This window comes from Ornithorhynchus anatinus, chromosome X3 (assembly GCF_004115215.2).
Source record: "Ornithorhynchus anatinus isolate Pmale09 chromosome X3, mOrnAna1.pri.v4, whole genome shotgun sequence".
Classification (NCBI taxonomy): domain Eukaryota; kingdom Metazoa; phylum Chordata; class Mammalia; order Monotremata; family Ornithorhynchidae; genus Ornithorhynchus; species Ornithorhynchus anatinus.
Window position 1 is genome coordinate 499,750 of NC_041751.1, and position 22,674 is coordinate 522,423.

Genomic DNA, 22,674 nt, shown 5'->3' on the forward strand with positions numbered 1-22,674 from the left:
TTAAAATTAAACACATTTTATTTACATGAACATCTTTACCCTCAAGGACTTTACACCACATCGACAACATTAAACATGAACTCCATCGATGTTTTTTAAATAAACGGGAGTGATTTCATTACTGCATATCACACGATAAGCCACAGACCTTCTCCAGAAAAGGAGAAATTAGGCATCACTAGAGTAGAACCCGGTAGAGGATTCCCAACGATCAAACCGTTAGTAGCTCCAAGATAAAAGTCCTTCCCAATATAAACTATGACAAAAGAATACACAATTGTTAATTAAGACTTTCTGAAAAGCAATTTCAGATAAAAATTAAACTACAATTTCTTCCTAGGTAGAGGGTTTCAGGGTTAATCTCAAGAAAATAGTATACTACTCACCAATGTTTTCTTCAGACAGTCTTAAAATTTCCTGAAATTGCGGTTTTACCTAAGCGAGCCAGAGAGGATATTAAAGTTACAGCCTCTGAAAACACACAGTGGGAGGCTATTCTGGGCAGATCGCTGGCAGGTACGTTAATTAACAGTTTCAGTTGGGCTTACGAAGTGTCAGTGAAGACGGTCAATTACTAATGAACAACTTGGGCATTAAATAAGGGAGAGGATACAGTAGTAGTATGTGGGGAGGAAAAAAAGGTCATCCATCAAACACCAGGCAGAAGGAAATGAAACCACAGAAAACAGATCGGAAAATGCAATTAGGACCCTTCCTCTTTCTTCTTCCAAATCGTAACCCACGCTTATCTTTTCAGTGTGGCCCAGTGGAAAGAACACGGGCCCGGGAGTCAGAGGACGTGGGTTTTGATCCCGGCTCCGTCAGATGTCTGCTGTGTGACCTTGGCCAAGTCACTTCACTTCTCTGGGCCTCAGTTACCTCACCTGTACCGTGGGGATTAAGATCGTGAGCCCCATGTGCGAAAGGGACCGGGTCCAACCCGATTACCTTGCATCTACCCCCCCCAGTGCTCAGAACAGTTGCCGGCACATAGTAAGCGCTTAACAAATAGCACATTATCTCATTTGTTCAGTATAGTGTTATCCCCTTTGTTCTCCTAACTTCAGCCGTTTGCAGATGAGGAAGTGAGGCCCAAAAGAGGTTAAGCGACCTGCCGCGATCCTGTCAGCACGGCAGAGAGGGAGCTAGAACCTAGGTCCCCTGCCTGGCCGCACAGAACCCCTGTGCCCGTCTGACCCAGCTCCACAGCCTTGGCGCCCACTGGATCTCGGGGCTGCCCCGGGCCCGTGCTGGGGCCGAGGGAATCGGCGGAGGGTCGCAACGGTCAGTCAGTCACTTGTATTTATTGAGCGCTTACTGTGTGCAGAGAAGTGTACTGAGAGCTTGGGAGAGTACCAAATAACAATAGAGAGACACATTCCCTGCCCACAACGAGCTTACGGTCTACAGGGGTGGAGGGTGTACGTCGGAGCCCATGCCACAGTCTCTCTCCCAGGCCTCTGGCGTGTACCGCGGCTGCTCCGGTGGGGAAGAAATGGGTTTATTTCCATGACCAGCAACGTGCACTAGCTAAGGATGACTTTGCAGGGGATGCAAAGAGAAACGTCTCTCACGTATTGCTTACTTCACTTTATCGTCATCAGGCCAAGACAGGACTTCATTCTGCCAGTGGTCACAGTTCCTAAAATGAAGCACTAGATCTCCTACTACGATCTGGCATGCTCACTCCACTCTCTTAAGGTCAACTTCCTCACGGTACCTCAATCTCGTCCATCTCGCTGCCGACCCACGTCTTATCCAGGTCCTGCCTCTTGCCTAGAACTTCCTCTCCCTTCAGATCTGAGAGACCATCACTCTCCCTGTCTTCGGAGCCTTATTAAATCACATCTCCCCCGCGGGGCCTTCCCCACGTCCTCACGCCCCCTCTTCCCTTCTGCATCGCCCTCGCGCCTGGATCTGTATCCTTCGAGCACTTGATATCGCCCCACCCTCGGCCCCACTCCACTCACGTACACGACCATAATTTAATTCCCGTCTCTCCATCTGGACCAAAAGCCCCCCGTGGGCGGGGAACACGTCTACCAGCTCTGTTATACGGTACTCTCCCAGGTGCCCAGTTCAACGCTCGGCCCACGGTCGGCACTCAATAACCACTGCCGGTCGACTGACTGACTGAAATACGGTCGACTGATTCCTTCCTTCTGTTTACTCTCCCGGAGTGGCTGGGTTAAAGCTGCAGATTCGTATAACGGCATGCAGAGAGCCCGAGGGCAGATCTTCACCTTAGTGTTTGTAAAAATTTTCCCAAACGTCCGGCAGAGGCGCCAAAAAAACCTGGAGAACTCGTGGACGCAGGCAGTAGAAGCAACATTAATTTTGCTGACTATCTCTATAAGCTGTGGTAACCTGAGGGGGAGAGGGAAGAAAAGAGAAACTGTTTCAAGCCCTTTTCTGTTTCCCCGCTAAGGCCGAGGCACGGCACTGGGCTCCCTCCCCTCCCTTTCCCCGGGGAAGCCCCAGAAGTCGGAGCTTTCCGGCAGGGCGAAGCACCTGAAGGTCTCCTGGGGGCGCTTCCTACCTCTGGACTGCCCCCCGGAAGTCGGTCGGGGCGGGGAGGGACGTAGGGGGTAGGGGCCTCCCGCTTCTACCTCTGACAGCGGACGCGCACTCTAAATTCATATCGAACCACGCGCCAAGTACCACCTGGAAAGAAAAAGGTAACTTGCCTACACGGGACTCAGGCCCGGACCTAGCCCCGTAGGACAGAGGTGATCTTCATCGATTCCGAGAGCTTGGAAAAACTACGCGACGCTCTCGGATGTCCGCTCGCTAAACAGTCACAACCCAGAGCGCCAACCTCGGACGATTTCGGGGCCGACGATCCAATCTGCGGATCGGTCGGGCTCGATTCTGCTCTGACTCGCTGACGGTCTACTTACGTGGCTGTTCCCTGGGCAACAGCCAATAGAGGAGGGGAAATACAAGGATATAAAGATCGGTCAACTCTGCCGCCTTTTCGAATCGCTAGCGACACGCTTGACGGCGGGAAGGCTTAAATTCAAGTGAACTTTAGGGACTCCGGTCTTCCCAATTATTAATCGCGCTGATTAAGTGTATTAAGCGCAGAGACTCGGGTATGCCGGATGATTTTATTTCACGTCACGTACTTTTGCCAAGCTCTCGGAATCGATAAAGATCACGTCTGCCCTACGGAGCTAGGTCTGGGCCTGAGTCCCGTGTAGGCAAGTTACCTTTTTCTTTCCAGGTGGTACTTCTGCGCGTGGTTCGATATGAATTTAGAGTGCGCGTGATTCACTGGCCCTTCTATATCTTTTTCTCCCTTCCGCTCCCGCTATCCGTAAATAGTTTGGGTCTGTCTTCCCCATAGACTGTACACTCCTCGAAGGCAGGGGAGACACGTCTTCCTTCTGTGGTATTCTCCCAAGAACTCGACATAGCCTTCTGCACACGGTAGGCACTCGGTCGCCATTGATGGATTATAAATGGACGTGGCAAACGGGAAAACTCACAGTTGATTGACGACCCAGAGTAAACTCTCCCAGCCTGTGGTACCCTCATGCTCCAGCTGGTACTCATAAAGCTGCAGCAGCATGGCCAGTTGCTCGCGGCTCCCAATGATGGTGGACACGTCCTGAAGAGGCGAAACTGGCCGAGGGAATCTAGTCACTGTAAACGATAATAGCCAAGATGAGTTTCAGGAGAAAGGAGCAAACTTCACAACCTGGCATGTTACCTATCTTTCTTCGAAAGGGGGAAAATTATTTTTCCATCCTTCGCCAACATACTCCTGGGCCAAAGATTCCGTAAGTCAGACCGAGGATATTCGGAAATGCTTAAAAAATGAATTCTAGCCAACAACGGAACCAAAAGTTAGTCTGTATAACGAAATCAGACGCAGGAAAACCCTGAAACTCAGCTTGCGGCATTCTGAACAAAATACAACTAACGATTCTGCAAGTCGTGCATTTTTTTAAGCGCTTACTATGGGCCAGGCACTATACTAAGCACTGGTGTAGATACAAGCTAATCGGGTTGGACACCACTTGTTGAGGATTACTATTTGGGATTTCACTGGCTAAAAGAACGGATACCTGATATCTGTATGACAATATAGAACGTAAGCTCGCTGTGGGCTGGGAATGTGCCTACCAACTCTGTTATACTGTACTCTCCCACGCGCTTAGTACAGTGCTCCGCACACAGGAAGTGCTTAATATACACAAGTGACTATCAAAACCAAATTTGGTCAAAATTATGGCAATGAGGGAATACGATATGATCCATTTGGAGACTCTGATCCGAAAGAGCCGAGGCTTCTTGATTCCACAGTGCCTCGCTGCTCTTTCTGCCAGAGCGGCTTCCCCATATTTGGCTGGGATACAGCATTATTTGAGGTTCTCGTTTTTCTGCACCCCTACAACACAGGGGAGCAGTGCGACCTAGTGGGAAGAGCACAGGCCCAGGTGTCAGAGGACCTGGGTTCTAAACCCGGCTCCACCGCTCGTCTGCTGTGGGCAAGTCACTTGGCTTCTCTGCGCCTCGGCTATCTCACCTGTTAAACGGGGGTTAAGGCTGTGAGCCTCATGTGGGACAGGGCCTGTGTCCAGCCCGATTAGCCTGTATATATCCCAGCGCTTAGTACCGTGCCCGGCACAGAGTAAGCCCTTAAAAGTACTACAAAAAAACCCCACAACAAGAATCACCGATAAAAAACCACTCATTCTGCCCTCCTGACTTTTGACTTCCCATCTTCAGCCTACTACGCAAAACGGTTTGGTGTCTGTTCTCCTCACGCATCCAACCCAGTGAAGTCCTAGTCCCTGGGAAGTGCGGGACCTGCTCACTTACGGCCAAAGTGACTACGGTCTAGTACCTAGACTGGGCCGCAGATGTGCTTTTCACCACTCGCGTCAGCCCAGGATTTCTGGCGGGCCCATCCGCCTCTCGGAACCCCGCCGGCGGGTCTTCGGTCACAAACTTTCACGACCCATGGCACAGCCCCAGCAGGTGTTCCCTTAGTAGCCGAGCCGCGGATTCTGGACTCCCAGATCCACGCTCTGTCCACTGAACCTGCCAACGGCAGGGTTCCTGAGTGTTTCTGCTTTAACCCTCTGGGGCGGGGAATTATATGGGCAGAGCAATCCCTGGTCTTACATGACCAGCCAGGCCAATGCGAAGAAGCCTCCGAATCTGAATATAGTTCTCGGGAGGCCAAATTAATGAAGCAACTCAGACTTTTGTACAGTCTCTGAAAAGGGGCTTATCTTCCAAAATGAGCCTGCAAATTTTACATTTTCAAAACCCACACACAACAATTCATTTTTACACTTTAAGAGCTGGCATGTTTCTTCACGGGAAGCCGCGTGGCTTGCTAGAAAGAGCCAGGGCCTGGGTGCCAGGGAACCTGGGTTCTAATCCCAGCTGTATCATCTGCCTGTTGTGGGACCTTGAGCGAGCCAACAAGTTCTCCGGGCGTCAGTTTCCTCATCTGTAAAATGGGGAATACGAACCCGCTCTCTCTCCTTCTTACGACTGTGTCTGACTTATCTTGTATCCACTCCAGGCCCATAGCAAAGTGCTTATCCAATGACATAATTATTATAATTCTAATTGTATTTCTGCACTTTTCCCAGAGCAAGTTTTTGTTTTAACCTAAAAATGCAAAGGAATATTCTGCACAAACCCTCTCCCAGAAAGAAGGGCTCCGATACCTTCTATATGGGGTCCGTCACCGTGGAGCTTGGCTTTGCCAGAGAAGGGCGCATTCTGGAGCACCAAAGCAAAGAGTGCGGGAATCAGGGACTGCAAGGCAGACAGGTACATGTGGAGTTTGTGTTCGTCCAGCCCGGGCTCTCCTTCCTGGAACACAAGGAAGTGGAAGTTCACTTGTGGAAGGCTGAAATTCCTTTATCGTTTTTCCTTAGGCTTTTGACTTGGTTGTTCAACAGAGTATTCTAGCATCTCTAGCCTCTACTGACACTATGTTAGTCACTGAAAAATGCCCACTATATTTATTTGATGTTTGCTCTCGAGGGACAGGTGGGGAGTGGTATCTGCTGAGCTGACCAAACCTAAGAGTAACCAGAGGGTAACTGAACCTCGTAGAAACTCTTCGAGCAGCTTAAGGCTGAGCATCCGCTAGACCGTACGTTCCTCCTCTAGACTGTAAGCCCCTAAAGGGAGGCAGTCGTCCCTCCCCTGACTCTACTCTCCCACACGCTCTGCGCACCGCAAGGGCCTAGAGGGAGTACAAAACGAAAGAGTTGGCAGTCTCGTTCCTTGCCCACGTAAATATCGCTGATAACTTGATTGAGCATTACTGATGTCACTGATCCTTGGAGCTGATGAAAAGCTGCTCGGGCCTCTCATTTAACTGAAACACTTGGGCGAGTACAAGAGGAGCGAGACTAAACTCTTGCTCTCACGGAGTTGACCATCTAATACAGTGAGGAGCGGGCAGAAGGCAGAAGTGATTTATGAATACTGGGAGCAGGGGTAGAACGATAATGTAACAGCTGTAACAGAATGAACTCTGAATTCGTACCGCTAGGATCAGGGTAGCTCAAAACATAACCAAAGGTTTCAGGGTTCTCCATCACCTCTCCACATTTAACCTGTCGGCAACCTTCGCCTATTTCCCGGCTCACACTCTCCACTTCTCCAGCGCCTTCCTTCACAACGAATCTCACTCTCAACTCTCCCTCCTCGGAATCCTTCCCCCTGCTCTTCCTGGCTGTTACACTGCATTTCTGGAAGCGAAAGAGCCTCGATGCAATAATAATAACAAAATTGGCATTTGTTAAGCGCTTACTACGAACAGAGCACGGTTCTAAGCGATGGGGTAGATACAGGGTAATCAGATTGTCCGACGTGAGGCTCACAGTCTTCATCCCCATTTTACAGATGCGGTCACTGAGGCACAGAGAAGTTGAGTGACTTGCCCACGGTCACACAGATGACAAGTGGCAGAGCCGGTATTCGAACCCATGGCCTCTGACTCCCAAGCCCAGGCTCTTTCCACTGAGCCACGCTGCTTCACTAGATAGTTATTAGATGTAGATATTCCTCATGAGCCTGGGACAGTACTCTAATTGATTGATCTATGTGAAAAGGGCAATGTTAATTTACATAAGTGCTGATCACGTAACACTACACGTGGGAGGTTTATGACTTATATTTACTGACCCCGTGGGCACGGGGAAGAGCGCTGTCAATGGAACAAGGGCCCCGAGTAGCTACGGTAGGAGGGGAGAAATCTCACCTACCCTGAGAAGCTTTTCAATCTTGCCTAGTAGTGTAGGAATAAGGTGGGAGTGTAAGTTTCCAAGTTCAGTGGTCCAGGCAGCGTAGGCGGGCAAGAACACCTGGTGGGTGGCACTGACGACTCTCTCGGAAGGATCACCCAGCGCTGAGAGGAGCAGCTCAAAACCCTGCCAAAGGGAGAGACCTTCTGACATACAACTCAAACATTCGGGACGCACGGCCACATACGACGGCCACAGTTCTAACCCGCTCCCCAAAATCCCACGGTGTTGAAGAGGGAGCAACTCCGGCTCTTGGATGTGGAAAAAAGCTATTCTAAAGCACCTGACGCTATTGACAGGGAAGACTTACGAAGATACCTGTTGGTACTTGTCTGGATCGTCAATGTAGCCCATGATAACGCCCAGGCTTTTAATCACAGCTTCTCGCACCAAATCCGCCTTGTCTTCCATTAGCATCTGCTGGAGCATGGACAGGACCAGGGAGCTCCGGATTTCTTTCTGCAAAGGAAACAGAGACCACCGTTCCTCGCTGTTCTCGGTAAAGGCTGGGGAGACGCCGGTCTCACGTGTTCAGCCCGTGGTCCCGAGCGCCACCCGGACGCCATTCCCTCAGCCCCGGCTCGTCCCGCACCGGCCGTCCAGGTCCATGTGGCCGCTGACCGGAGTCAACCGGGGCCCTCGGCAGGAGGCCGGGCAGCTGAGGGGACCCAGGACTGCGGCCCTCGGACACAAAGGGGCAACGGTGACTACTCCCGGTTTACCCATGACTGCCTTTGGCACCCGGTGTATCCCAAAACACCTGCCTGGGCAGATTCCTCCCAGCACGAACTACAGGTTTCAAAGCAAACAGAACTCTTCAAATCCTGTGGGCATTTTTCCTTTCCCCTTTAGGTAGTGGTGGGCACAGAGGGAATGAGGGATCATCTCAAGATAATGAAGAACTGGGGTTGATTCAAAGGACAAGGCAGCCAGGGAGAAATCACAACGTTGCTCTTAAGCTTCCACACTTCCAGTGGCCTCGGAGCATCCGGCAACTCCCGACAACCCGCGTTCACCTTTCTTCCTCCTCGTCCTCCCCTGCCTGACCTCGCCTCCCCACGGTCCTAAGGACTCTCAGAAAGGAACTGTCTCTGGCTGCTCTATGCAGACCAGACCAGCAGACACCCGCTCATGACCAAACGGCTAAAATGTGAGCGAGCTTTCCTCACTCTGAGTACTGTGATTTGGAGGAGACTTTGCACACTAAAGGAGGAAAAGTCACGGTTTTGAGCAATAGCCAAACCGGGCAAGATGGACCTCGAATTTCCACCCAAACGAAGCGTGTACTTCCTTAGGGTGAAGGGGAACATCGTCAGTCATCCTGTTTCACCGATGGGGATACATCTGTTAGAGTGACTGAAAAGACTCAACGGTGGGTTTTTAACCCCCAAAGCAAGAGAGACGTCAGTCAGCAGGAGCTCAATTCTGCCCTGCTCGGGAAAACAAAAGAAAAGGTACTCTGAGAAGAATCGTGGGGTTGCCCGGGGCTAACGGAGGGCAAGTTCTGTGAACTTTCCCCCATTGGTGGATGGCAGCGCTGCGGAGCAGAGCCGGCAGGCCCCGGCTGGCCTCCCGGCCCGGGGAAGGGGCCGGCGGAAGGACTTGGACGCTCACCGGCAGGTAGGGGGCTAATGCGCCGCAGGACTCGGCCACCAGGAGCCGGCGTTCTGGGTACTTGTGATTGATCTGCAGCGCCAGAGACAGAAGGAAGGAATAGACACCGTTAGCAGTTTCCACCAACAGATTTTATGTTGCAGTCAAACGGGGCTGAATTCTGGCACGCGCTCTCCTTGCCTGAAATCTCGAGGGAAGCGGTCTCTCTGGCATGGATGCAATCGGTGGGGGTGAGAAACCCGAGCCCAGCTGGCCACAGGCCCCCGGCAGTACCCCTGACGGTTGCACGCACACAACCCACTCCCCGTGTTGCTCCCTGGGGGCTGCCAAGCCGGCACGGGGAGAGGAAGACGAAGATGGCTGAAGTTCCTCCTCCTTCCCCCCGCCCCCTGCCTTTGGCTCTGCCGCTGCACTGCTCCTGCAAAGGAAATCCTGGCTCCGGCTGAGTAACTGGGAAGGCTGACCTGAATGCCCTGGCTCACGTTCACTTACCGACACACATCACCTACCAGAATTTACAAAGTCACACGTGTCATTTTGTCTTGCATAATTTTTATAACAAATAAAAGCATGAGCTACTGAAAAAAAATCCCTTTAGCATTTCATTTACAGCATTTATCCTCCTAAAGTGTCAAGTGGGGAGAATAAGGCTCAGGAAAAGAGAATGAGCCAAGTTGCCTTTTCTCCCTCCCACTCAGACTGTGAGCACCATGTGGGACAGGACTGACCTAATTATCTGATTATACAGTGTCTGTCACAGAGTCAGAGCTTAGCAAATACCATTCCAAAAAAAAGCCAAAATCTGGCCTGATTATCTGATTACACAGTGTCTGTCACACAGAAGGGCTTAACAAATACCACAAATAAGAATTAGAAAAAACCCAAGCCTTATTTCCCTCTGACAAAAACTGATTTCTAAGCAGAAGCTGCTCTGGCATCAAGTGTGACATTCAGTTCCCTACAGAGGGTTGACTGACTGGTGTTTTTCGCCTGGCTCCCGAACTAGAATATACTGGTGCTCCAAGAGGCGCCCACAGATGGAAACCCAAAATGCCTCTCGCTTCGCGTCGGTTCCTAGGCACCCCCGGCTGGCAACGACATCGTTCCAGGTGAGCGGGAGCGAGGCGGCCTGATGGAGTCCTCACACCGGGAGCCCAACAGCACGTCCCAGTCGTCTTGAAGACGGCGCTTCTCACGTGACGGGGACACTCTCCAATTTAAAAGCGGCCCCCCCCCCCCCCCCCCCCCCAGGGATGGGAAATCTTGGAGACGGCTATTTGTGACGATTCTTTTTGCAAAGTCCGATAAGAAGATGGCATGCCAGGTCCGCTCGTTGCTAAGGAGACGCTTGGCTGAGCTACTTACCTGTTCCCAGCACTGTGGTAGGAGCTCAGCTTCTACGCGAGTTGGTCCAACGTGACGGGCAAATGCCACACAACCGGTCAGTATCATCTGTCTGGAAGACAAATGACCTCTAGCTCAACACAACCAGAATCGACAGGCCCCGCTCCCTTTTCAGCCGGATGAACCCCTCGGGTTAAGGGCATTCAGAGTCACAGTAATCACTTCCCCAGTACTGTTCTGGTATGAATGGGGAACGCTGCCCTATGTTTTACTCATCTGGGGTGGGCACTGCATTTCTTAAATCAGATGGTACAGGGTTACACCAAGGGATGGCCAGAACAGATGTGGGCTTGCCCGTAGCAAATAAATGGCGAGTAAGGTTATCACCATTTTGAAGAATCTGAATTCTTACTTTCCTTTTGTCATTTCTCTATCTCTATCTCCGAGGAGGAGTGGGGTTTCATTCATGGTTTTTAAGGACGACGATGTCATCGACACCAATCGGAGTGAACTGAGGAATCCTGTTAGGATGCAGTCCTTAAAAAAAGTTGGTTCTTACATTGCACTTACCACCTTAACCTGCCAGTTTTCTGATGATGCAGTTTCCTAAATATTTGCTTAAATCCTTAGCATATTTCAGTTGGCTTTCAAGAAAAAGGGAACCGAAAGACTAGACTAGTCTGATGGGCCGTAATGCATTTGGGGAATTATAAAACCAACACAGAACAAATGGAAAGTCCCAGAGAGTCAGAAGGACGTGGGTTCTAATCCCGGCTCCACCGCTTGTCTGCTGTGTGACCTTGAGTGAGTCACTTCACTTCTCTGGGCCTCAGTTACCTCATCTGTAAAATGGAGACTAAGACCGTGAGCCCCACGTGGGGCAGGGACTGTGTCCAACCCGATTAACTGGTATCTATCCCAGCGCTTAGAATGGTGCTTGGCACACAGTAAGCACCTAACAAGAATCATAATTATCATCAGAGATAATGTGAAAGTTACCACTGATAAAGAATAAAAACAGATCAATCGCGTTAAAACCCAAATCCCTCCACGAAACGAAGGGATGAGGGCATCAACGGGTCCGAGCCGCTCTTTACTCAGGGGTCTGGCACACACCTCTGTTCGTCATCTGGCCGCTTGATCAAATTGAACAGGATGTGCAGGAGCTGATCCCTCTCCTTGGGCTCAGGATGGAGGCAGGCCGTACACAGGATGAGCGGGATCAATTCCTAGAGAAATTGGAGATGGGGCGGAGGAGAGGGGAGCGAGAGGAGATAAAAATCAAAGTAAAAAATGCTTTGCAGAAAACCCCAAACAGAAAAGTGTCATGAGGAGGAGCGGAGGCCCACGTCAGAGCGCGGACCAATTTACAGCGTACCCGGCAGCCGCTCTCTCGGAACCTCTAAGACCTCGGAAACGCGCTCTATTCCAACAGGCTGGCTGGAGGCCGCCCTTTCCTCTCTCCCTCCCCGCGGGATGGAGCTCCTGGGGCCACTTGTGAACATCTTCTCCCGAGCCAAGCAGTGCCTTGGCCCCCAGGCGGGTTACACCCACAGTTTTGCGGGGAAGACAGACACAGAACTAGCTAGATAACTAGGCAAAGACAGAAACAGACGACAGACAACTGCTTGAAGGTGACGTCTTTCACAAGGATGTCGGATCATCCGGAAGCAACGTACGAATTCCAAAAGGAATGAAACACTTTGGTGTCTCATACTTGACAAACTTCACGGCTTTAACAAGTGGAGTATCTCTGGGAGTCCAACTTGAGCAATTCAAGTCAAAGATTCAATAGATAAAATGTCCCTCTTCTGTTCCTTGAAGAATTAGCCTATCAAGTTTAAAGTTCCAAGTTTTCTGTCACTCTCTAGTTCACCTGATAAGCTGCCACAGTCAATTAAGGTGATGAGAGGTATTTGAAGGGGAATAAAAGACCATCAGATTTGGAACCTCCCTGAGTTCCATTAGAAGTCAAATGTCCCAAAAGCAAGCGGGTGTGAGGAGAGAGAAATGCTCCATGGCAACTAATGGCATTCAAGGAATCAAGATTTGGCTTGGGGCAGACATTCTCCACCTCCCCCACCCAACCTCCTCTTGGGAGCTCCCACCCTGGGGCGGGGGGTGGGGGGAGGGGAGGGTGGTCTTCCCTGCAAGCCACCTACCTGTGTCGGCCGGCCGTAGGAGGTTTCTTCAAAGAAGAGAGGGGGCTTTTGGGGGAGGGGTAGAAGAAAGCCCCCTGCAAGCAGGAGTCATGGTAGCCGTGTACTGGGCAGCAGTGGTAGCCTCAGTGGCTTCCCCTTTGGAGCCCTTTCCCTCATTCCCTATTGCTTCTCTCCAACCGGGCTGCCCGACCCCAGAATGCTGAGTCCTAAACTTAGATACCCTCACCCAGCCCCCTAGTACTTCTGGTCCTATTTTCGCTGCTTCTCCCTAACTTGAATTTCTTTTAGTGCCCGCCTTCTCTGCTTGACTGTAAGCTCCTTGAGGGCGGGAATCCTGTGTACTGACTCTATTATTCTCTCCCAAGCACTGAGTACACTGCTCTGCACACAGTGAATGATCAATAAATACTACTGACTGACAACTGAGCTGAACTGGGGCCTCCCCGGCACGGGGTCCAAGACAATTGCTCTTTTCGGCCTCCTCTCCCTCTCCTGCCCATGCTCATAAGACTCAGAGACTTCATTGGTCCCAATGAAGTAATCCAAAAAAGAAGTCAGTTTTTCACCAGGATTGCCTTCAGGCTACCTAAGTGTATCCAGCCCAACATTTAGTGTGGTGCTCGGCACACGGTAAACGTTTAATACCACGGTAATGATTTTTCTAATTTAAAAAATGGCATTTGTCAATCACTTAATATATGCCAGGCACTGTTTTAAGCACTGGGGTAGACACAAGATCATCGGATTGGACACGGTCTCTGTCCCACATGGGGCTCATACTCTTAATCCCCATTTTACAGATGAGGGGACTGAGGCACCGAGAAGCTAAGTGACTTGCTCAAGGTCACTCAGCAGACAACCGGTGGAGCTGGGATTAGAAACCAGGCCCTCTGACTCCCAGGTCTGTGTTCTTTCCACAAGGTCATGCTGCTTCTCAGTAAAAGAAGCAGTTCTTGTTCTCAGAGAGCTAAATGTCTAACGAAGAGGACAGGCAGACAAACTATCAAAGATACAAGGGGTAAGAGAGACATGGACTGTAAGCTCATTATGGACAGGGAACGTTACATTGTTATATTGTAGTCTCCCAAGTCCTTAGTACAGTGCGCTGCACACGATAAGCGTTGAATAAATACGACTGATTTATAAATAGACTCATTTAGGAATGCTAAGGGGGCTCGGGGCCAGGGAGGGGGAGGATGAGTGGTAGACTGCATTCTGGGGATGATGACCGGGACGGACCGGTTTGCCAGAGCAGTGGCGGGAAGGCACTCCAGCCAGGGAAAGGGTGTTTGGGGGGTTGGAGAGGGGAGAGTCACGAGTGAGATAAAGTGAGGGGGATAGCTGCAGGGGAGTAAACAAGGCGCACTAAGATACAGCTGCCCACTACTGCTAAGAGGGAAGCAGCTGGGGCGGAACTTGGAAGCTGATGGCCAGGAGTCTATCTGAGGTTGGAATATCTCTGGGGAATCAAACCACTATTTAAAACTTAAACAGAGCCCCAAAGAGGTGACCCACAGCAGCAGAAGGTAGCTTCTCCTTGAAGTTGCTGCCTCCTTAAAATGAGGCACACATTCCCAGAGGAAGCGGATAGGAGTCCCTTTTCTGGACACCTAAATACTTTAAACCTGTTCAGTGAAATACAGGGAGGCAGTGTGGTCTCGTGGACAGGACTAGGAATCAGGACCCCAGAGTTTTAATCCAGCTTTGCCACTCTTAGTCTGCTCTATGACCATGGGCAACTCACAACCTCTCTGTGATTCAGTTTCCTCATCCGCAAAATGGGGATAAGCTCCCTACTTCCTCTCCCTCTTGGACTGTGAGCCACACGTGGGAGTGGGTCAAATCTGATTATCTTGCATCTATCCCAGGACTAGGTGAAGTGTTTAATACACAAAAGGTATTAAATGTCAGGATTATTCCAGGCTGAGGGTGTGCCTTCAAACTTTGGTGGACAAAGGCAGTTTAGATTTCCCAAAGCCATTTTAGAAACAAAGGAGCAGAATTTCCAAGTTTTATTGTTAATACTTTTAACATTAGAAGTACCATTAAGCATCTACAAATACTCTTTGAGAAAAGACTGGAAGGTAATGCAGAGTGATGGATATCGACCGGCTGATTATTTTCACTCTCCATATTGGCCATTTAAAAGGTTGAACCCAAATACCGGAAGAATTCCTTTCGGTTTCGGGGGCCACTGAGAGAGACAGGACCTTAGAAGTCAGGCTTTCAAGTGAATATTTTGCCCTCTTGGGCAAAATTCAGCATCAGGGGCAGGACCTGCTGAGCCTGGCCTTCCCCGAGGGCCCCAATATCACTTCTGTGAAGAAGAGGAGAAAAGAACCCTCTGTATTTCAGAGTTCTCTGATCTGGCATTCTTAACTCGAGCCCTACTTCGCTACAACCAGGCTCATGTCGCATACTTGATCTTGGATCAAATTTTGCACTTCATGGATCCCACAGAACAAGCACGTATGAGCCACTGTGTTTTGGAAGCTCCACCTTTAGAGGCAAACAAAAATGGTCTGGGAAAGCGTTTCCCCCAAAGAGGACCGGAACTGCAAGGATGGGCTTGTCCAACTCACTGGAACATGGAGCAGCGTTGTGGGGTGAGGAAAGGATTGAAGTGGAATGACATGACACACTGTAACGAGGGCTGCTCATTTACTTCGGAGGAAGGAAAAAAAGAAGCGAGGTGTGGGAGTAAATGGGAGACTATGACGTCTGAAGGGAACGGAAGCGTGCACAGTAGCAGGGAATGGGGGAAAATAACACTGTCGTAACCTCTCACCTAGGAGCAGCTGTGATCACCAAAATGGAGCACCACTTCCCGACCCCAAAGAGGTTGAACCCAATCAGCTTAGCCTTGTGGAAAGAATGCCGGCCTGAGTGTCGGACAGAAGGACCTGGGTTCTACTCCTGGCACCGCCACCTGTCTGATGTATGGCCTTGGGTGAGTCACAATTTCTCTGAGCCTCAGTTACCTCGTTTATAATATAGGGATAAAGACTGAGCCCTATGTGGGACAGGGATCATGTCCAACTCGATTATCTTGTATCTACCCCAGTGCTTAGTACAGTGCCTGACATATAATGAACACTTAACAAATACCATATGTATATATATAAGATCCAAGAAAACCAGAACCTGCACAGAGAAGGGAAAGAAATCTAGAAGTATGTCTCATCACAAGTGGCTGGGGCTGAGGGCTCTGCATTCCCTTTTCAGTCCCCAGGCCACCCTTCATCACACTCTTAGGTGAATTTCACCAATATCATCTACTTCACACTCCGCCCGCCCCCTTCAAAGCCCTACTAAAGGCTCACCTTCAGGAGGCCTTCCCAGACTAAGCCCCCCTTTTCCTCAGCTCCCCTTCCCCTCCCCATCACCCCAGCTCACCCCCTTTGCTCTACCCCTCCTCTCTGCCCCAGAGCACTTGTGTATATATGTACATATCTATAATTCTACTTATTTATATTAATGCCTGTTCACTTGTTCTGATGTGTACATATATCTATAATTGTATTTATTATATTGATACTACTGATGCCCGTTTACTTGTTTTGATGTCTGTCTCCCACCCCCTGCCCAGACTGTGAGCCCGCTGCGGGTAGGGTTTGCCTCTCTTGGTTGTTGAACTGTACTTTCCAAGCACTCAGTATGGTGTTCTGCACACAGTAGGCTCAATAAATACGACTGAATAAATGAATCTACTTTGGATTCGAAGGACAACTATATATATATATTATCCAACTGTCAGATGGAAAAACTGACCAAAAGAATCTAACGCCACCAGCTGAAAGTAGCACATTTTCAGCAATCAATCGTCTTTCATATCTACAGCAGTCAGACTCTCGGTGCCCTTTAAATGATTCAGAATTCATAATATAAAGCCATATAGGGTCGGTCATCAGGTCGGTCATCTTGCTTTTAGTTTGAGGAAGAAAATATTTAAACACTCTTAAAGTAATGGAGGTAACTGGCCAAGTCAAGAATTTCCAACTACCTTTTATATCGTAAATGGAGCGTACGCATCATGAAATTCTGCAAACCCGAAGACAAAAGCTAAGTAAATCTTTAGCTTCTGGGCTAATTATGAAATCTGTCCTTTGAAAAAGCAAAAGCCCCAGGTCACAGAATCTCTTCGATGCTATCCGTGAAAAAGGAAAAGCAAACTAAAAAGTCCCTTTTAGTTGCAGGAAAGACTTTAGGTTCTGTTTGACTTTCATTTCCTGGATGATGTCGACATCCAAAAGAATACGAGGTGACCCCCTCACTTCTAAAGGAATCAATTATTTGCATAATCAAAGAATGGCAATGCAGGAGGGGGATCTCCAGAGGCTCTCCCACTGGCTCAAAATGACTGATCTCCCCATTCCCACGGAAAGCTGCATCCCGGAGGTGGCTCTAGCGGCAAGAAGGCTGGCTTTCCTCCAGGACGGCTGCTCTGGAAATCCACCCGTGGCCCCCTGGGGCTGCTCGATCGGCCCCCAGGGATTTAAGCCCGCTCGCTCCTAGGGAACGTTGGGTCCCGGGGTCTGCTCGTTCCAGTAAAGGGGACGGAAAGATATGCACGTTTGTCTTCCAGGTGGAAATTTTAGGCTCAGCCCAAGTAGAAACTTAGTTTCCTCTTGACGTTGAGTGTAGAGTACTGGTAGGATAAACATCTTTGATGAAGTGGAAGAAGGCTAGCGCACACCGTGCGGAATATCTCTTCCTCTCTGATGCAGCTTTTAAATTAACTCATTAAACAGTGGAGCTGGGGCCAGTGTCCATATCCTGCTTATTCTTTTTGCTGGCGGGGGTCATTTCCAGATGGAAGCAAAAGGAGGCAGAGAGAGAAAGAGAGAGATCCGGACAAGAGAGATTTGGACGCAGAGCGGAAGAGCAGAGGTTTAAATGGAGTTGGAAAGTTGGGATGAGCTCTGGATGAGTCGACTGGCAAATACTCCAGCCTGAAGGGCTGCCTGGGGAAACACTACTGAGGCCAAGTGGGTGGAATCCCTAATGATTCTGAGCTAGAGGCATTCAACACTCAAGACGCCCGTGCAGAGAGGGCGAAGGAATCCTGAAGAGACAGAGGCCGGGCTTAAAGCTGCAAAGTCAATTTTCCTGGTAGCCAGGTTTCTGAAATGTCACCGGGACCCTTCACGAAAGGAGGTCGAAACTCTTCTCAGTGAAGAGAGCGAGACTCCCCGGCTCTGCTGGCCTCATGCAGTGAAACGGAGCTCTACGATGCCCACGGGAAAGGAACGTGGGGGGGCTGAAGAGGGTACCACTGGAGGCAGAGGCCCGTTGGCTTGGTCCTGTGCAGGGCGGCTCAGGGTGCCCGGGATTATACTGGATCGGCCGGCCAGGTAAGGTCCAGGTTCCGAGATCCACTGCCGCTCCCGCAGTCATTATGGAGCCATAATGGAGTCATCCCGTAGTCACGTATGGAGCGTGGGATGGGGTGCCGACCTGCCTGTTCACATAAAATACACAAGTTTGGCGATTACCATTATCACCTTCGGTTACTCATGGCTCTGGGTGCTTCGGAGGGGTGGGAAACGGCACCGATTTTTCCCGCACGTCTCGGCGGGCCAGAGCCCACGCTTGCTCGTGTGGCCGACTTTCTCACTCGTAACCCCATCCGAAGCTCTGAGGCCACTGTCTGAGGGAGGGACCCCGGGAGCTCGGGGTCCCCGAAATCACGTCGCCCCAGTTGGCCTGCGAAGGAAGCCCCAGACCTGGAAATGCCTTTCCTGCCCTGAACCCGAGGCCCATCTGCAGCCCGGGATGGAACTGTTAAGAGAGGAGGAGTTTGTTTTAAGCCCAGACTCGTTTTGGGACAAACAGAGGAGCAGCGCGGCCTGGTGGAAAGCGTAGTCGAAGGTTCTGGGTTCTAATCCCGTCTCTGCTAGTTGCCTGCTGGGTGACCTTGGGCAAGCCACTTAACTTCTCTGGGCCTCAGGTTCCTCATCTGTAAAACGGAGATTCAACGCCTAGTCTTCCTCCTATTTACATTGTAAGGCCCACGTGGGCCAGGGGCTGTGTCTGACCTCATTAACCTGAACTGTTCTCAGTACTTCGATACAGGAGAGGCAGCATGACGTAGTGGATAGAGCACAGGCTTGGGAGCAAGATGGTCCTGGGTTCTAATCCCCGCTCCACCACTTGTCTGCTATGTGACCTTGGGCAAGTCACTTCACTATGCCTCATTCCCCTCATCTGTAAAATGGGGACTGAGACCGTGAGCTCCATTTGGGACAGGGACTGTGTCCAACCTGATTTGCTTGTGTCCACCCCAGCACTTAATACGGTGCCTGGCACATAGTAAGTGCTTAAAAAATACCATAATAAGAATTATATGCCTAATACAATAATAGTAATAATCAAAATAATAAGAAGAATAAAAGGGGCATATGGAGGGTGATTCCAAGTGGATCTCCAAGCCCGGTGCTTGGTTCGTGCCCCAAAGCAAAGAGGACTTTTGGGAATCGGTCCTTCGAAAAGGGTGCGATTTCCTGGAGGGGAGTGGAGGGGCGTATGATAGAAGGGAAGATAGCTTGCATACACCCTGCTTCACATCTCCCCAAACAGAAGAAAGGGAAGTCAGTGATTGGCGAGGGTACTGGGACAGAGGACAATAAGCTATTGTTCTGGGTTACAGAGCTGACTAAACCCTAGGAATTGAGACAGAGGCCCAAGTCCCAAAGAAAGACCCTTGGCTTGGTACTTTGGGATTGCTGGTAATCCAGAAGTCAGTAGAGGAGATGAATGGCACCGCTTCTCAAGGATGGTTCAGGATTTTTCTACTAAATTTCACAGCACTCCGAATACATTCATCTCTGCTCTACTCCCTGGAGAGCCAGAAATCTCTTCTTTGTGTTTATCACCCATTTGGGGGTGAATCTGTTTTTCTTAAACTGAAGCAGTGAGCTTTGATCGCTGTTTGAATCCATCTAACTGAACAAAACAAGAGTTCTTTAGAAATGCTTACTTTTTAATGATGCAATTCTTTGATATTCCCCTCGTCATATGCAGCAGGGATTCTTCTAAGAATTAAAAATTACAAACGTAGCTTTGTTCTGAGAATGGACCTTTACGAAATGAATTTTCCCCAAAACTTCTTTTCAAATTAAGAGGTGCGTGGAATATTTTCAACAGCTCCATCACACTCCACTAGAAGGTTAGTCACAAGTTTTCGTTTTTTAGTTGCTGCAGCTGAATAATGATGGAATATATAAACTACTGAAGCAAAAAATTGAGGATGAAAATCTATCTCGATACTTCTGCTGCCCTCTGGGGGTGGATAAGGTTCCTTTCAAAAGGACGAAAAAAAAAGTAAAGAGCAGCACGACATCGTTTCCTAAATTTTGTGCTTCTACAATCAATTGAAAAGGGTAGGCTGCCTTCTAATCTCCACTGACATTCGTTGAACACTGATAATGATAATAATAATAATAATAATGATAATTCTGGGATTTAAGTGCTTACTATGTGCAGAACACTGTTCTAAGCGCTGGGGTAGATACAGGGTCATCAGGTTGTCCCACGTGAGGCTCATAGTCTTAATCCCCATTTTACATTTGAGGTAACTGAGGCACAGAGAAGTCAAATGACTGGCCCACAGTCACACAGCTGACAAGTGGCAGAGCCGGAATTTGGACCCATGACCTCTGACTCCCAAGCCCGTGCTCTTTCCACTGAGCCACACTGATCTCGTGTGTACCGCTGGCCTCCGTGCTACCATCCACTAGCCACAGGTTTTTCTGGAAGCACTGAAATTCAAACCCACGATAATTAGTACACGCCCTACGTGGCTTCTATAGCTTTCTTCTAACTTCAGGCATGTTAAAGTCTAATCCCATGATCTCAAAATGAACTCTGTACATCAGGACTTGATATTCACTCCATCTCCTATGTTGGCTGCTACAGATGTAGAAAGGCCCAGCCGGATGAGGCTACAGGGAAGCTTCTTTTGTCTGAATCTAGGCCGGGGTCTGGAGTTGCAGGGGGGACTGGTCCCCTGTGAATGGCTCAGAGATGGAACTAGGCTTTCCCCTGGTCCTCTTAGTCCCTGTACTGGAGGGGGGGGGGAGCACATTTCACCCATCCTCTCTCCCTCCCTTCTTCAATCAGGGCTGTACAGGACCCGTATGATGGCAGAGCTCCGCTCACAATTCTGTAGGGACTCAAGGAGGGTCCTTCTGAAGGCTCCCTCCACCCTGAGCATTGGAACTAGGGCCCCACCCCCAACCCTGAGCTCGTGGTTCGGCATCACCTAGAGACAAGGCCCCATTTTCAGTACTGGTGGGGATTGAAGGGGGGGGGGGCTCAATTTATTACTATTGCTATTTATTGCTCTATTAATTGCTATTGTTTTAATGAGATGTTCATCCCCTTGATTCTATTTATTTCTATTGTTTTTGTCTGTCTCCCCCGATTAGACTGTAAGCCCATCAATGGGCAGGGACTGTCTCTATCTGTTGCCGATTTGTACATTCCAAGCGCTTAGTACAGTGCTCTGCACATAGTAAGCGCTCAATAAATACTATTGAAGCAGTATTGAGAAGCAGCGTGGCTCACTGGAAAGAGCACGGGCTTTGGAGTCAGAGGTCATGGGTTTGAACCCCGGCTCTACCACTTGTCAGCTGTGTGACTTTGGGCAAGTCACTTAACTTCTCGGTGCCTCAGTTACCTCATCTGTAAAATGGGGATTAAGACTGTGAGCCCCACGTGGGACAACCTGATTCCCCTGTGTCTACCCCAGCACTTAGAACAATGCTCGGCACATAGTAAGCGCTTAACAAATACCAACATTATTACTATTGAATGAATGAATGGAAATGACCCTCTCCCTTCCCTAGGCCACTGATCCGACTACAGGGGGGCGGAAAGCTATTTTAGCCTGCACCCAGCTGGCTCCCGGTCAGACGCAGAGAATGTACATCCCTACTGTGTGCTCCAGGCACAGTTTAAGGTCACTATGCACGCTGCAGTAGAAAATCAGTGGCTCTCATTTTACACCCCCACACTGTAAGTGCATAACAAGCAAATTAAGTTCTCTCACGAACTGAACGATGCCAAAATAACCGATCAAAGTGAATCAGGCGTTTCATCTGGGATACGGAGAGTGAATTGGAAGACTTTATTCTAGAAAATGAATTCTCCACCATAGACCAAGTCTTTCAGTGCTCAATTAGTCAAAATGAGAAAAGTAGTTTTTCTAGGAGCAAGAAACAAAGTGCACTTGGACACCATTAGACTGATTTAGGGCCAAATAAAAATTCTGCAGAGAAGATAGGGGAATTTTTTGGAAAGAAAAAATCTAGGACAGCAAGTCTTCGGTCTGTCTGGGAGCCCATTTCAGTATTTTTGCAATTATGTTGGTTTGTCAGTCAGTCCTCGGAACCCTATTGCTTGCTTCCCCACCTTCCCTACCCCGATCTTGCTCTCCTAGTTTATAGTGACTGCGGATCACATGTTACTTTTGCCAACAAATCCTACTGTTCTTTCAATATTTTTTCTTCCACTGAGCAATTCTGGGAATGGGACAGTTTTGCCTCTTTAAGTCACTGAACGTTCTTGCTTGGAGGTGGGCTCTATGGCGATCCAATCTGGCATTTGAGTGGTCTAGAAACTCATCCCAAAAGGATGCTGTCCCAGTTAACGGTGATATCATCAGTCTGTCCTTTAGCGAATAAATCAACAGCATTTATCGAGCACTTCCTGTGTGCAGAGCATGGTCCTAAGCGTTTGGGAGAGTACAAAAAAGCAGGCAGACAAGATCCCCACCCTCGAGAAGGTTACAACCCTACCGGGAATGCAAGGAAAAGTAGACCATCCCTGATTCTCTTCTGACCCCCTAGGGCTGCCGTGACCAAAAGCTGGAGAAGAGAGAGTGAGGTCTAGTGGAGGAAGCATGGGCCCGAGAGTCAGGTTAGTGACTCTGGAAAGTCACTAAACTTCTTTGGGCCTCAGTTTCCTCATTTGGCAAAATGGGGATTCAATACCTATGGTCCCTCCCACCTCACACTTGGAGTTCCACATAGGATGAGAAAAGCACCTGCCCTGATTATCCTGTATAATATGCCCTGCCACTTGGCAAAGTGCTTAGCACAGAGTAACTGCTTAACAAATACCATATTTACTGTTACTACTATCAGGGCCAGGACAGCCTGGCCATTGCCTATCATACCACCAACGAAGTTTACTTGCAAGAGGAAACCGAACAAGTGGATAGTTGAGATGCCATTTCTCCTCCCTACAATTTCCTCCTCATCTGG

The 22,674-nt window shown here is 49.4% G+C and overlaps 1 protein-coding gene across 1 annotated transcript in view; it reads right to left on the bottom strand.

Moving 5' to 3' along the window:
- RELCH (RAB11 binding and LisH domain, coiled-coil and HEAT repeat containing) overlaps positions 1 to 22,674 on the bottom strand; it is an 83,351-nt gene that overhangs the window by 23,056 nt on the left and 37,621 nt on the right. The window contains exons 12-20 of the mRNA XM_039910593.1: positions 11,361 to 11,473; positions 10,266 to 10,356; positions 8,901 to 8,972; positions 7,605 to 7,745; positions 7,248 to 7,412; positions 5,694 to 5,841; positions 3,492 to 3,648; positions 2,244 to 2,367; positions 387 to 435 (exon numbers count right to left, since the gene is read on the bottom strand). Of these exons, the coding sequence (XP_039766527.1) occupies positions 387 to 435; positions 2,244 to 2,367; positions 3,492 to 3,648; positions 5,694 to 5,841; positions 7,248 to 7,412; positions 7,605 to 7,745; positions 8,901 to 8,972; positions 10,266 to 10,356; positions 11,361 to 11,473 (1,060 nt within the window). The remainder of the gene's footprint in view (positions 1 to 386; positions 436 to 2,243; positions 2,368 to 3,491; positions 3,649 to 5,693; positions 5,842 to 7,247; positions 7,413 to 7,604; positions 7,746 to 8,900; positions 8,973 to 10,265; positions 10,357 to 11,360; positions 11,474 to 22,674) is intronic.